Source organism: Rhea pennata, chromosome 3 (genome assembly GCF_028389875.1).
Source record: "Rhea pennata isolate bPtePen1 chromosome 3, bPtePen1.pri, whole genome shotgun sequence".
NCBI lineage: Eukaryota > Metazoa > Chordata > Aves > Rheiformes > Rheidae > Rhea > Rhea pennata.
In genome coordinates, this window is record NC_084665.1 from 127,452,020 (window position 1) to 127,465,475 (window position 13,456).

The window sequence follows — 13,456 nt, forward strand, 5'->3', positions numbered from 1 at the left end:
GTTGTGTGCTGAGTGCCTGCAGGGATTTCTGCAAGACTTCAGGGCTGTGTATTGCCAAGAGGAAGATTCTGAAATCTCAGTTTTTGTCTTACATCTTCACCAATTGCAACATTTAATAAAGGAGAAAAGGTAATGGTGGGGGAGAAGGGCTAGGTCAAAAAGCAAAAGCCACAGGGCTGTTGGTCCCAAAATCCAGATTCAGACTTTGCAAAACCTGGAGTCTGCAAAAATTCTGCAGCCAGACTCGAACGCCAGAAACATTTTATCATGTTTCAGCCAAGCAAACTGAATTCCCTTTATATAGCACATCAGCATGTCAGTAGGTACCTTAAGGAAAACGTAATATCTGGGTTCAACCACCTGGGAAATGCCGCAGGGACTTTTAAGTTAAGAGCCAGACTGGTTTGCTCGTTGGATGAGCATGTTGTCAGATGAGGCCCTTGATGCCAGCTTTCAGCAGTACATTGCCAACGTTTTATTGACATTTTATTAAAGCCTCAGCTCAGCGAGGGTTGTAATTACCTGGGCATTTCCATTCTCATTTTTAACAAGTCCAAAGTAAAGTCCAAATAAAGTACATTTTTAGCCCTTTCATTTGTGGGGGAAAGACTCAAAACACAGTTAAGAAGGCTCAGAATTAAGACAACGAATAAAGGACCGTGTGTGTGCCAATATTAACAGCGGTGTTGTGACTTCGGGGGATTAACTGGGGATTTTAAAAAACATCAGCGCAACGTTTCACTGTGCATGTCCACTACACAACATTTCCACCTTATTTTTTAAAAAACACTTAATTAGAGGTGGTTAATTCATTTGCAACGACTGCCACCAATCAGTTGCCTGAAGGTAATTATCCAAACATGATGACTAGAGCTGCTTTTCCTTTGCTCCTTAGCCGCCGGGTGTCACTCTTGTCTAGAGAGTCAGGAAGGATTTTTGGCTGCTGCGAAAATCCCGCTTTATTAATAAATTCTGCAGTTCCTGGCCGTGAAAGCAACATCCCCATTTATCACAGTTTCCCCTGGTTTTCAGCATCAGATCAGCAGCTCGTTCAATCTGGGGGTGTCCGCAGCCGTCCTTTTAGCCCACGGCAGTATTTGCTATATGCAGGCAAAATGCATAAAACGATTTAGTCGTGCAAGCGCAGCTGGGGGATTCAGGTCTGGGTTTGGCTTAGGAGCTGCTCCGGTGTCCAGGGGTGTCTGGGTCAACGGGACCAGCTCTGAAGTTCTGCAGGGAAGGGAAGTAGAGAAGGCAAAAAGCGCGGACGGGGGGACGACGACGGACACGTGGCTTTTGGCGGTTCTCTCCTTCTCCGCAGGCACGCGGCAACAGCAACGGGATTCAGCGGCTGAAGCTATAACACATCGCGCCCTTTCCGCAGGCGAGGCAGTTCGATCGCGGCAGGCGGTGTGCTTCGGAAGGGCGGGGGGATGAACGCCGCAGGCGTCGCGCGGCTCGGAAACACGCGCCGTTCGGAGCGCCAGCAAACGGCTTTGTGCCGGGTTTTCTTTGCTTTCCTGAGACTGCCAGCTTGCCCGGCGTTCGCCGAACACACTCCCTCGCCGATTTTGTATTTCTCAAGTTCTCTCGAGATTCTCTTTTTCTCTAAAGACAGAAAATCTATTTTCTTTTCAAATAAACAAAAGCCAATGTCGAATCTGTAGCTGACGAAGAACCGCTTGGACAAAAAGCAGCGCAGGGGCGGTGGAAACATTTGCGGCCTCATCTTACAGGCACATAAATCGCTAATATTACAGGGCTCTGCATCGCCTGCGGGAGCAGGAGTTTGTATGGAGCTCCCACTGCAGCCCAGGCGAAGCGGCTGTAGGCAATCTCGCTGCCGTAAACAGGGCCGGTTGCAGGGATTATCGTGCCATCAGGGCTATCGATTCGGGATTCCCTCTGGGTAATGCCTATAACGCCATGAAATTTATGAGCAGGACTTTGAACTTTGGAGTAATTTATAAAAAGAAGGGGGGGGGGAGCTTACAAAGCTCACAAAGCTCCTGTTAACAGGAGTGCAGAAAATGCCATGCCAAAACTCACGCGAGTCACGTGAACCTAAAAAACTGTAAAAACTGTTTGAGAAATTTCTAGCAATCCCTTTAAAAAAACAGAAGAGCCAGTAACAAATAGGATATTAACACAAGCAGTTTGGAGAAAATGATCCTCTCTTCTGTCCAGATTTCTTGACCTGTTCTTAATATTGATTTCACTCGGTGCCTTCTTTCTGGATTATAGCTGAAAGAAATCTATGACAAACTCATCTTCCATTTTTGCCTTTAACTGCCTACAAGAGTTGTACTATGTTTATGTATTCGTAGCTTCAGATGGAAAAGCCAGATAAACCTGAAGAAAAATTAGCATATTATCAATCAATCAAACCCAGTGTTGACGTAATTGCCGGTGTTCTCCCAGAAAAAGGACAAAAAAATCTATGAAAAAATGCACAGAAACAAATCTTAAGTTTTGACTGTTTCTCCATAGACTTCTGTGCAGAAGATCTGCTCTGTGACGAGGCGAAGGAGCTGCAGGGCTGCTGGGCACCCTAGATGCCTCCTGGTGTGGACAGGGACTATGGCAGTGATGCTCAGCTTCTCCCTAAAGTGGACCCCAGTGACACTTAAGAGTTTCTATGCAGCTACCTCAGCACTGATAAGATCTTCTGCTTTAGTTTTCCAAAGCCTGAATGATTTATGGGTAGAAACTAGGTCTACAGCATATTCATAATTGATGCGTCTCTTCTGACACGCACTTCCAACAAATGAAGAAATGGGTTTAAAATAGGCTAGATTTATCACTCGCTGAAGTTTGGAAGAAGAGATGTCCCAAAGACTGCCATGAGATATAATTATGCCTACATGATCGGACATGTAACTCAGTCATACCTTTGCCTAGGCAAAAATGAAAGCCAAGCTCTTCCATCTCCGCCTGCTGATACGTGTGCCCCACGCACAGCAGTGATGCGGGACACATGAAGTCCTTACAACTTGGTTACTTCTAAATGATCAGTCTTACTTGCTTATAAAAAAAAATGAGCTCAAGGACTTTGATTTTCTCTTCTCCACATTACAGCTTCAATCTCAGTGATGTCCAGGTGGGTATAGCCATAACCATGGCTCCTCAACCTACTTAAACAGTGTTGCATTCAGAAACTCGATAAATGAATGGGAGGGACAAGTAATGCCTTCCCTCCCAGGGATGTTTTGTTAATTAAATTAGCATTTAAATAACCAGAGCTAATCTGGGAAGTCGGCTCCTCATTACAGTAACTAGGAAGGGGGAAAAGAGCTCTGGACAGTTCCCTATAAGACGGGTGAAGTTGGCTTTTGCAAGCTGTTTGCCCAGCCTGTCCCTCCCATGTGAATGCTGCCAGCCTCCTCTTTCCTCCCAGCATAATTAGCATGTCCCAGGGCTGTGAATGGAAACAATATCCTGCCTTTGAGCTGTGCCCCTCCAGGGAGATGCTTCCCACAGCTCCCGAGTCACCGAGCTGGGGAAAGGCCTGGTCGAGGAATTCACAGTGGGGTAATTACACCGGCATAGCTTTTGCCAATGTATAAGAGATAAGTTGCATTACTGCAATTCATGGCAGGAGATGCTGGCTGCGTAAAGGAAATCACGCCCCAGGCATCACGGCCCATGGCCAGGAGGAGTTATTGCTCCTGGGCACAAATGGCATCGGAAAGGATGTCCAGGCTGAGGATAGTTTTAGGGGCCTAAGATTGCAGAAAACAGCAGTGATTATATAAAGGATAGGAAACTTTGAAGCTTCTCTTTGGCAATTAAAAATGAACTGAGGCTGAAAGGGAGTTTTTTCCGATTTTTTAAATAAAATCTTCATTATAATTAGAAAATAGAGGCAAAGCTTGTAGAAATTAAACCCTTGCATTTGCTATTGTCCATGTACTTAGAAAACCCTGGAACCTTTTTCTAACAAAGAAAGAGCTGGAACACAATCCTTTCTCAAAGAATTTACTGTTCAACTTTTCATATAACACAGAGTAGAGAAGATGCAGGATGCCTAAGAAGGACTGCCTTTGGGTCACACCTGCTATCAACTGCAGTATGTACATCGGGCAAGTATCTTTGCATTTATTTAAATCAGAGTCCAGGTGACTCAGCCCCATGTAAAAATGCTTCAATCCACTGTTCATTGTCCTCAGCTGTAGAGTGGGGATTATATATATCTCAGCAGCAAGGTACTGAGTTTCAGAAAATGCTGGTGTGGTTTGCTGAGGCCCCAGCGCGAAAATACCACAAGAAGTTCAAAGCCCGGTTTCATCTTGTAATCGGATCTGCAAGTCCACAAGTGCAAGAGCCAACTGTGTAGCCTGAGCGTGCGGGACGTCCCTCCTGTCCGCCGCGGAGTACACAGCTGTACGATTCCCGCGGCACAGAACTGCGAGGCTGCGAGGAGTCAGCGCTTTCTGCTAGCACACGCAAAACACGCGGTCTCCTTTTGAGGCTTTTGCCACCCTGCTTGGCCTGACCTGCTGTGTTTTTATTTCTTTCTAATGTAATTTCCTACCCTGGTGCTCATTTGGGATGCTGCGTCTCTCTTCTTAAGAACGTGGACGCTAATCCTAGTGTCAGTTGAATGCTGACTTTATGTTTGTATTCCTTCTGCCTTGACAAGATACTCCTCAGGTCAGCCAGGCGTGAAATGATACGTCATATATCGAGCCCAATCCTTGGCAAAAAGCGTTGCCTACTAAAATCTCATCTTAAAACCACTTGGAACTGTGGTGGGTTTTTTTTTTTCTTTTTTCCTTTCTGTCATTCTGTCATAAAGCCTTGTCCCCGTTTTTGACATTGGAAGGCGGAAGGATTACACCTCTGAATATTTCTTTTCTGTCCTTGCTGAAATCTGGCCTTTGGAAAGGACGCAGAGAGAATCCTTGTTTTGAACTCCAACAGCAACTACAAGGTTATTCAACCGTGACCACTTAAATGAGCTTTTTGCATCTTTGGGTTGCGGTTTCGCTCTTGGTCCTCACAAGCGGTAGACGTGGCTGAACAGCTGAGCCGCCTAACGGGGATAAATACCGTCCGGCCCGTCTCCGATGATTGCTATTGAGCTCTTTTAACGAACTGGCTCCACTAAGCGGAGTGCAATGGACCGGTTAACAACGTGCTCGCTGCGCGGTGACAGACGAAAGGCGACCGCTCTGTGAGTTTAGAGGCTGGTATTCAGCAAAACCTTGTTCCGCACGTTGGGTTGTCCCTCGCGGTCTGCAATGTGCCTTATAACACAATTAAAACAGCTGGAAATCGCCCAGACAACACGGATCTCTTTACCCGTAGAGAAAAGCCTGTAGTGAAGTGAGGTCTCCCGCCTCAGCCGTGTCTCTTACTAGCATGGGAAAGGCCAAATGATCAACTTTCTGACTTGGGGAGGTGGGGGTGTTGCACTATTTCACTGAGAAATTTTATTTAACGTTCAAGTGAAGCTGTTAAGGACGCGTTACCGGCTAGCAGCTCAGACATTATCGTGTGTACTTAAATAGTCCCATCTTTGTCTGAACTCCTCCCAGTGCTCAAAAAAGACAAGAGGAGAAAATTACTTCTGATTTTCTTCCTTCACAGGAGAAACGATTTGGTGCCAGGAGCCAGTTCTGCTCGCGCGCTTGCGGCGAACGCGGGCTGCAGGTGACCGGGGAGGGAGAGCAGGCAGGAGAAGTGTCTTTAACCCCCTGAAAGCGGCGGGAGAAGTTGACCAAACAAAATTCAGATACTCCTCCTGCGGTTTCGGGGTGGTGTGTGGGGGGGGGAATATAACCCCCGTGAGCAGGCCGGGGGCTGAGCCGCGACGTGGGTTACCTGGCGGCAGGGCGGGAAGCCACTCGGAGGCCCTGAGGGCCACCGTGCCCCTAAATGTCCGCTCCCTGCCGCGCATCGCAACCCACAGAGCAGCATTTGGGGGAGCAGCTTTTACACCACCCCCTTTCCTGGGGGGACTACATATCCCAGCATGCAATGCTCCACGCCCGCGGAGGCGAGTCGAGGGGCACGGGCAGGACTACAACTCCCGGCGTGCCCCGCGCCACGCCGCCCTGGCCCGCGCTGCGGGGCGAGCCGCCGCGCTGCACGCTGGGGGCTGTAGTCGCGACGGACGTCGCTCACGCACGATGCCTCCCCTCCCACCGCCTCCGCCTCCTCCTCCCTCCTCCTCCTCGGTTTCACCTCCCCCCCGCCCCCAGCGCTCCTCCCCGCGCTGCCGGGTGTCCCCTCCGTAGACGGAAGCCGAGGAGGGACGAGCGAGAGAGCGGCGCGATGGGGGACTCCAAAGTGAAGGTGGCGGTGCGCGTCCGCCCCATGAACAGGCGAGGTGAGCGCCGCGCGCGCGCCCCCCTCCCCCCCCCTCAGCCCCCCCCCCCCACGCGGCGCGCGCGCGCCGCTGACCGTTAGCGGGGTGGGGGGTGGGGGGGGCGTGAGGGGAGCGGGCGTGAGGGGAGAGCGGGGAGGGCAGCGAGCGGGGAGGGCGGCTCTGTGGTGCGGGTGGCTCTGTGGTGCGGGTCGCTGTGGGCGCCGTTTGTCTATAGGTGTCTGTGCGGGTAGGGGGTGTGTGCCCTAATATATATATATATATATATATATATATATTTATGGGTAGGTTTGCGGGTGAGGCTGGGCTGCCCCTCAGGAAGCAGCTGACTGCGCCAGCCCCCTTCCTCACCACTGACCCCTCTTATTTCCCTCAGCTCATCCCCGTTTATGCCTCTCTCTCTTTTCTCTCTTTCTCTTTTTTCTTTTTTATCCACCTTGCTCCGCACCTCTTGCACCTGTTCTACAGCCGGGCTGTGCCCGGGTCCCTCCTCCTCTTCCTCACAAAGTAGCGCTCTTCCTTCTTCCTGCTGTTTTTCTTTTTTCCTTTTTTTTCCTTTTTTTTTCTTTTTTTGAGGGGGGAATAAATCCTCTTTTTTTTCTGTTTTTCCCCCCACCCTCCTACCGCTCAGCTCTGCATGCTGTAAGCCCTCCTCTCGTTCCTTGGCGATCAAGTGAGTCGTAGTTCACAGAGGTTTTATAAGGACAAAACAAACAAAATGTGGAAGAGGAAGCGTGAATTGACAAGCAAAGTTTTCTTTTTTTTTTCTTTTTTTTTTCCTCCTCAGTGAAACTTGCCTCAGGGCTATGTTAATCATATCGTGCTGTGAGCATCTGTTTTAATGTTTATTACTCTTCTTAATTAGAAAAACTTGCTCAAGATTATGAGGAAATGAGTATGAAAAAGGAAGTATTGGCAGGGAGTGAGGAGGTAAAGAAGGCAAAAATCCAAGAAATGTGTGTTGTTGTTGTTTTTCCCACGTTCCCACGGAGGTATGGCAGTGATTCCTTTTGGGAAGAGGGGATAATGTGAAGGCAGTTTAATAGGTAGGAAAGAAACAACCCCCATTATTTTCTACATGATCAGAAACAAAATAACTCTTTAATTTTCTTCAGTAAATAAGATTAAAAAAAAAAGTTTAAGCTTGTTTAAAAAAAAAAGTTTTAAGTTTATTAAATAAGGCATTCCCAGATCTTCTAAAATAAAAGCAGAGGAATGTCAAGCTAAGTTCATGAGAGGTCTCAAGTCGTGTACCCAAAATAGGAAAGATGGAGCTGATGTCCTTACGGCCTGATGGGTTAGGGTAATTGAGAGCATTTTGACCCAGGTTCAAATCTACATTTTTGTCAAACTTCTGGCCGCAGCCCTCAAGCTGATGGAGGACCTGTGTCCTCCTGGTGGAGAACTGGTGGGGGGAGGATAAGCGTTACACACAGAGAAGAGGATGCTGTGGTGGCTGGGATGGAAAAGTTCTGAAAGGTGGTACCTTGTTTCAGTGGCAGTTACGGGCTTTCCTCTTGCTTACGTCCCTTTTTTGTAAGCGCTCGTTTTCTTGGATGTGACCCATACGCCTCCTGGCTGCTTTGGGCTCTTTACTCTCAGGATTATGGAATCGTACAGTAATTGAGGTCGGATGGGACCTCTGGAGGTCTCTAGTCTGCCCCACTGCTCCAAGCAGATCAAATAAGATCAGGTTGCACTGGGCCTTGTCTAGTCAAGTTTTGAATGTCCCAAGGTGAATAATGCGCCTCTCCCTCTTGGCAGATATTCTGCATATGGTCAGTCACTAGTTTATGTCCATGCTTTGGTCTTCACATTGTTTCCAGGTAGGGAGTTCAGTAGAAAATATGTATGAGCAAGAAGTGATAGAAGTAAGGGAGGGAGTGGTAAAAATGCGGAATATTACAGATTTAGAGCAGTGCCTCTATTTGAGACTTCTACCTGGGGATATCTGATTATTGGAGCTGTTTTATTCTATATAAACTTTAAAATGTGCATAATGCCTGTAGCCTGGTCATTAGGAGGCGCGTTCACAAGTGAGGGATGTTTGGATTTCAGTCCTTGCTGTACATCAGAGAGAAGAGGGACTTGAACCCCGTGCTCCCACAGGTAGCTTGACAATCAGGACACACCTCTGCCTCTGTAAAATCTATTTAGCAACTGTTAGGCATCCTGGTATTTTGTGAGTGATACTCAAGTCCGTGTAAGTCCAGCCTGAAAGATCAAAGTCCCTTTCATTCTCTGAAATGTAACCTTGGGATTGTAATTTTTAAGCAGATTATTTGTTGCAATCCACATGTTTTGGTCAGTTCCAAATGACTGATATCTCCATACAATATTTCCAATGCTCCTAGAATTTACATTAACAGTGATATAATGCTGAATTCCTGGATTAACGATATATTTAAGAATTTACGTAGATGATTTTCTTAAGAACTATCCAGTTGTAAAACTTCTGTGGCTTTGCGTTTTAGTAGGCTTTAGTGCTTGCTTGTGGTAGTGGTGGTTGTCTTTTAATGTTTGAAAGATGCACTTCCTAAGGTGAGAGTTTATTAGGTTAATAAAAGTGCTAATTTATACAGCTCATAAAAATATAATAAGTTCTTCGCATGCAATTTGAAAGGATTTCTGCATCAAATAGTTGGTTACTTATAGTACTTGCATTTGAAAGTGACAGTATAGAGGAACCTTCAGTGTCATTTGAAGAGGAAATCTGTAAGGTAAGCTTATAGTGCTAATTCTTAATAGTGAGAGGAAGTTTTCATAGTTCTATCTCAGTTATTTATTTGTTGCATTTTATTTCAGATTAGGCCCCAAACCTACAAACTGTATGGGAACCATGCTTTTGTAAAATACTTTATGTCATTGCACCTGCAGTATCAGGTCTAAAACTTTAAGAGCTTCTAAGTAGCAATCATAATACAATTTTTTTGTATGCTTTGTACTTGGGAGACTGGGATCTTGGTCTGAGATCTGAAATAAATAATTCAGCGTTGTTATATTAAATAAGACTTTACAGAGTCTTCTGTTTTGTTGGTTTTGTTGCAATATAAGATTTACTAAAAATATTTCCAAGTGCATAGCTTTTTCAGATTTTTTTTGATAACAACCAGTAAGCACTTTTGTTGTTCTGTTTTAGAGTTGTTGTGGATTTCCTTTTAGGAATATTGTCAATGTTGGATTTCACTTAGCAGATATTTGTAATATTTTACACACAAATGCTGTACACAGTTCTTAATGTCACCACGAAACAAAGCGAAAGCCAGCTTGAAACTTCTTAATTAAGGTTTGTCTTACTGAATATTTTGGTTGCAGGTGATGTTGAAGTACAGGCATCTGATAAGAATAGTGTATTTAAGTTCATTTGTTTCTCTGTGCATTTGAATCAATTCAGTGTAGCATTACTTAAAGTATAACATTTTTAGTGGTACTAGAAAAAATGCAACTTATACTGTAGGGTATGGTTGGACATTTTCAGCTAGGTTAAACTACTGCTGTTGTGTCACTACCTCTCACCTGTGTTTTCTGTTTGAACAAGAAAGGCAGAAGACTAAACACAAGAAGTGTGTCGGTACCTGTTTGGTGCTTTAAACGAATTCATCGAGGGGTATCAGAGGCTGTGGCACTGGCGCAAGGCTGGGCAGGGAGGGTGGTGGTGATGCACCGTGGAGGTGGGGAGTGGAGCTGCAGGTGTGCTGCTCCGGGACTGCAGCCTACGCTGCAGCAGCGCTGCCAGATTAAACTGTTCATAGGATTGTGGCGTTAAGGACCTATGACGTCCAGTTTAACTATCTAGATTGGCGGTAAATTGTACATTCAGATTTCTGTTGGGTTAATTTGGATTTTCATGCAGACTAGCTTGTGTGCTTCAGAGCGCACAAAGGGATCCGTTTGTGCTTTGATGATAAATACTCTGTCACAGGTGCTTGTAAGGAAGGAATTTGCTTCCTTACCTATTGACCACTGTGTTAGGCACTAATTTTTTGCCCTACTCTTTGGAGGAGGTTGCCTTTCTGCTCCTTTGAAATGCTTTTTTTTTTTTGTTGGGGAGGGTAGTTCTTGCTAATTTTTTTTTTTTTTTTGCAATGGAAATTACAACAGAAAAAAGTCTGTAAGTTGGAGCTTGTGCACACAGCCTTTAAGACTGGTTGTGGTATTACAGTAAACAAAATGGCATGGATTTTATCCGGGTGGCAATATGCAAAACACAAGATTTTTTTTTTCACTATTTTCCTTGTGATAAGTGAGTGCCTATAGTTCTTAATATTTCCTGTTGATAACACATAAAATAGTGCTTGTAGTATGAGCAGTAGTAATGTAGAGATACAGTGACAAGTGGGTAAGGCATGTAGAGTTAGTTTTGCATTCCTCCATGATGCAATTGTATTTTAAGAACTCTTAAAGTGTCACAAGCTTACTCCTTACTGCCGGAGGACCCGCGAGACTACCATGCAGTCAAATGCGGAGGCTGCAAAAGCAAACAGTTGTGTTAATTACATCTTTGGAGCAAGCCTTAAGTGCAGTATGTGAGATTACCTTGCTGCTCTGGTTTCACATTTGCTTGATCTTCCTGAAGTCAACAAAAGATCAGATACACTCATGATGAATAGTTCTGCCTTGGCTTTCGGTTTGTTAGTGGCAGAGCAAACATTATTGCATTTAATTCCTGAAACCTGAAACAAAGCAGCAGCTCAGACTTGCACATTGCACTTCTTCGGAGCTCTTTGCTGCATCGGAAGGCTACTAGGTTGATTCATTTACAAGTCTTTGTAAGATGAACCATGCGGAGCAGCAGCAGAGACTCTCCATAAGGCTAGTGTTCAGAAACACAGAATGCCTTTACTAAAGCCATTCGGGAAGCTTTCTTCTTGCATTAAACGAAACAGCAGAAGATAGAATAAACTTTTTACATATTGGACAACGTAGTGTTAACAACTGAGGAGAGCTGGCCTGTGTTTGGTGTACTCGTGAGGTTGAGTTGATTTATACCACTTACACTTCCTCATCCAGAGTAGATGATTTTGTGTGCCCTTCCAGATGCACTCATGCATATTTAATGATCTTTAATTGCTGCAAACTGAAAATTTCATGATGATATCTGCACAGTTTGTCTAGCAGGGAGGCTTGAGAGATGCCTGCTTCGACTTCAAGTTGGTAGGCAGAAGGAGAAGTCAAATTACTGTTTTTTTTTGTCCAGAATGTTTAAGTCACTCTGGCTTTAAATTAACACCCTGAAAGTGCTGTTGCTCTCATTGTACTTTTTCCTTTAAGCTTTACTTCTTAGCATTGTCGTTTAGGTGCAAGTTAGCTTCACTTGCTCTTGTACAGTCAGTTAGTTTTCTCCTTGTTTGTATTGGCTTCTATATAGCAAAGGGCAAAGAGAAAAGTCACTTTAAAGCAACAAACATTGGCAGGGAGACTGGAGGACACATTGTGTTTGAACTTGCTTCCAGCTTTTTTTAATTAAAAAACGAAACAAAAATAATCTTTTTTTTTAAGTTGGTGTTCCTTTAATGTGTGTGTGATAAATAAGCTTTAAATATTTTAGAAATAATGTTTCGCAGTGTTCCTGCTACTTGCTTTTTCAAACTGAGAAAGATACAATACACTGACTGTACGTCGTTTTTCCTTGCAATTTTAAGGCTGTTATGCAGTAAATAACACCACAGCGTTCTGGTTCTAGGATCCAAGGGAGTGTTAATCTCCTAAAAATCTACCAGCAATTTAAATATAACATTTTTGTCCTCTTAATCTTTACAGGAGGTCATTTTGAACTTCTGCGTTTTTGGCCAATTTTGACTTATGGGCTTGATATATCCACTTTAAAATCTCACCTTTGTTTTAATATACCTCAGTTTTTGTGAAACTGAGAACAGCTGTACTGGTTCTCACTCACAGTCCATCTAACCTAGTATCCTCTTCTCCAAGGTACTCTTGTGCCATAGGTATCAGTACAGCTGTCCTAACCTGGTAGTGGGATCAGGAGAAATCCATTGTAGATTTTTGAGCTGTGTGATAATGCCTAGTGCACATTTTTATTTCAGTGAGATTTGTGCTCAAATGGTGTTTGAAAGGGCTGAAAAACTGTCAACCATCAGAAAGAAGAGCTTAGATTGAAACCTGAGGGGAAAAATTACATGGAAATAAAGACTGTGGATGAAATGGGAAAGGTCTTCGCTTAATCTTTTATACTGTGATAAAGTAGAGCATATGAAGAGGAACATATGGAAGGGTAAAAACATTACAAGAAATATTCAGTTACCCTGTCTGTTGGTCTAAAGGCTGTTAGGATGCCATGGATCTGACTAACAGTTTAATTGTAGACAAGCTTATCTTTCATTTAAAGATTATTTCAAACAGCTGGGTAAACTGTAACTGTAACTGTATCGTTTTGTTTGGTTCTGACAAAAGTAGCATTGCCATTAGCATTAAAGGTGTGGTGACTTTTTATGATAGTGTTCAAAAAACCTCCCATATCCCTGCGTGGCGATTCAGTTATTTCTGTTATGCCATTGATGGCTCTGTTCTTGGTCACGTATCCATCCTGGAGGGAGTTACCACCATGGCTGTCATTATATGCAGCTATATATGCATTATATGCAGGTTTTTGTCACTTCTTTTGCCTTCAAGCAGGGTTCAGATGTACTGATTGTCTCTGCCCCAGATCTGTTTAGCACTTCTTAAAGTTTTACCTGAGCTAGTGTTTCCTAATGCTGATGTGGAAAATCTGCTCTCCTAAGTTTATGATTACCACATGCCTGACTGCTATTAGGCAGGGAGTGTGAACTGCTACCTGTCATTGGGAATATAGCTGCATCCACCTTTGCTACCCTGCTGCATCCACCTTTGCATGCAGTGGTATGCTGCTTCTGGCTTTGCTCTCTGTACTGACTTTTGCTGTCTTGTTTGAAACTCGCTGAGTTTCTTAGGTTAGTGCAAAAGCCCAAAAATATATATGGGTGATGTGGGGTGTTATTTTTGTTTGTTTGTTTGTTTGTAATGTCTGTAAAGTTTATTGAAGGCCTAATGCTTTGGGATCTGCACAGTTTTGGTTTCAGTTAAGATGTACACCACTTGAATTCCAGTTTTTATTGTCTCAGAAAAAGTCTTTTGTGAGGAGTTGAG

The 13,456-nt window shown here is 44.4% G+C and overlaps 1 protein-coding gene across 3 annotated transcripts in view; it reads left to right on the forward strand.

Moving 5' to 3' along the window:
• Window positions 1-6,256: 6,256 nt before the first annotated feature.
• Window positions 6,257-13,456, forward strand: part of KIF13B (kinesin family member 13B) — a 127,522-nt gene continuing 120,322 nt past the window's right edge. For all 3 annotated transcript variants that reach the window (XM_062573288.1, XM_062573289.1, XM_062573290.1), the window contains exon 1: window positions 6,257-6,334. In XM_062573288.1, coding sequence (XP_062429272.1) covers window positions 6,280-6,334 — 55 coding nt within the window. In that variant the 5' untranslated portion in view covers window positions 6,257-6,279. The remainder of the gene's footprint in view (window positions 6,335-13,456) is intronic.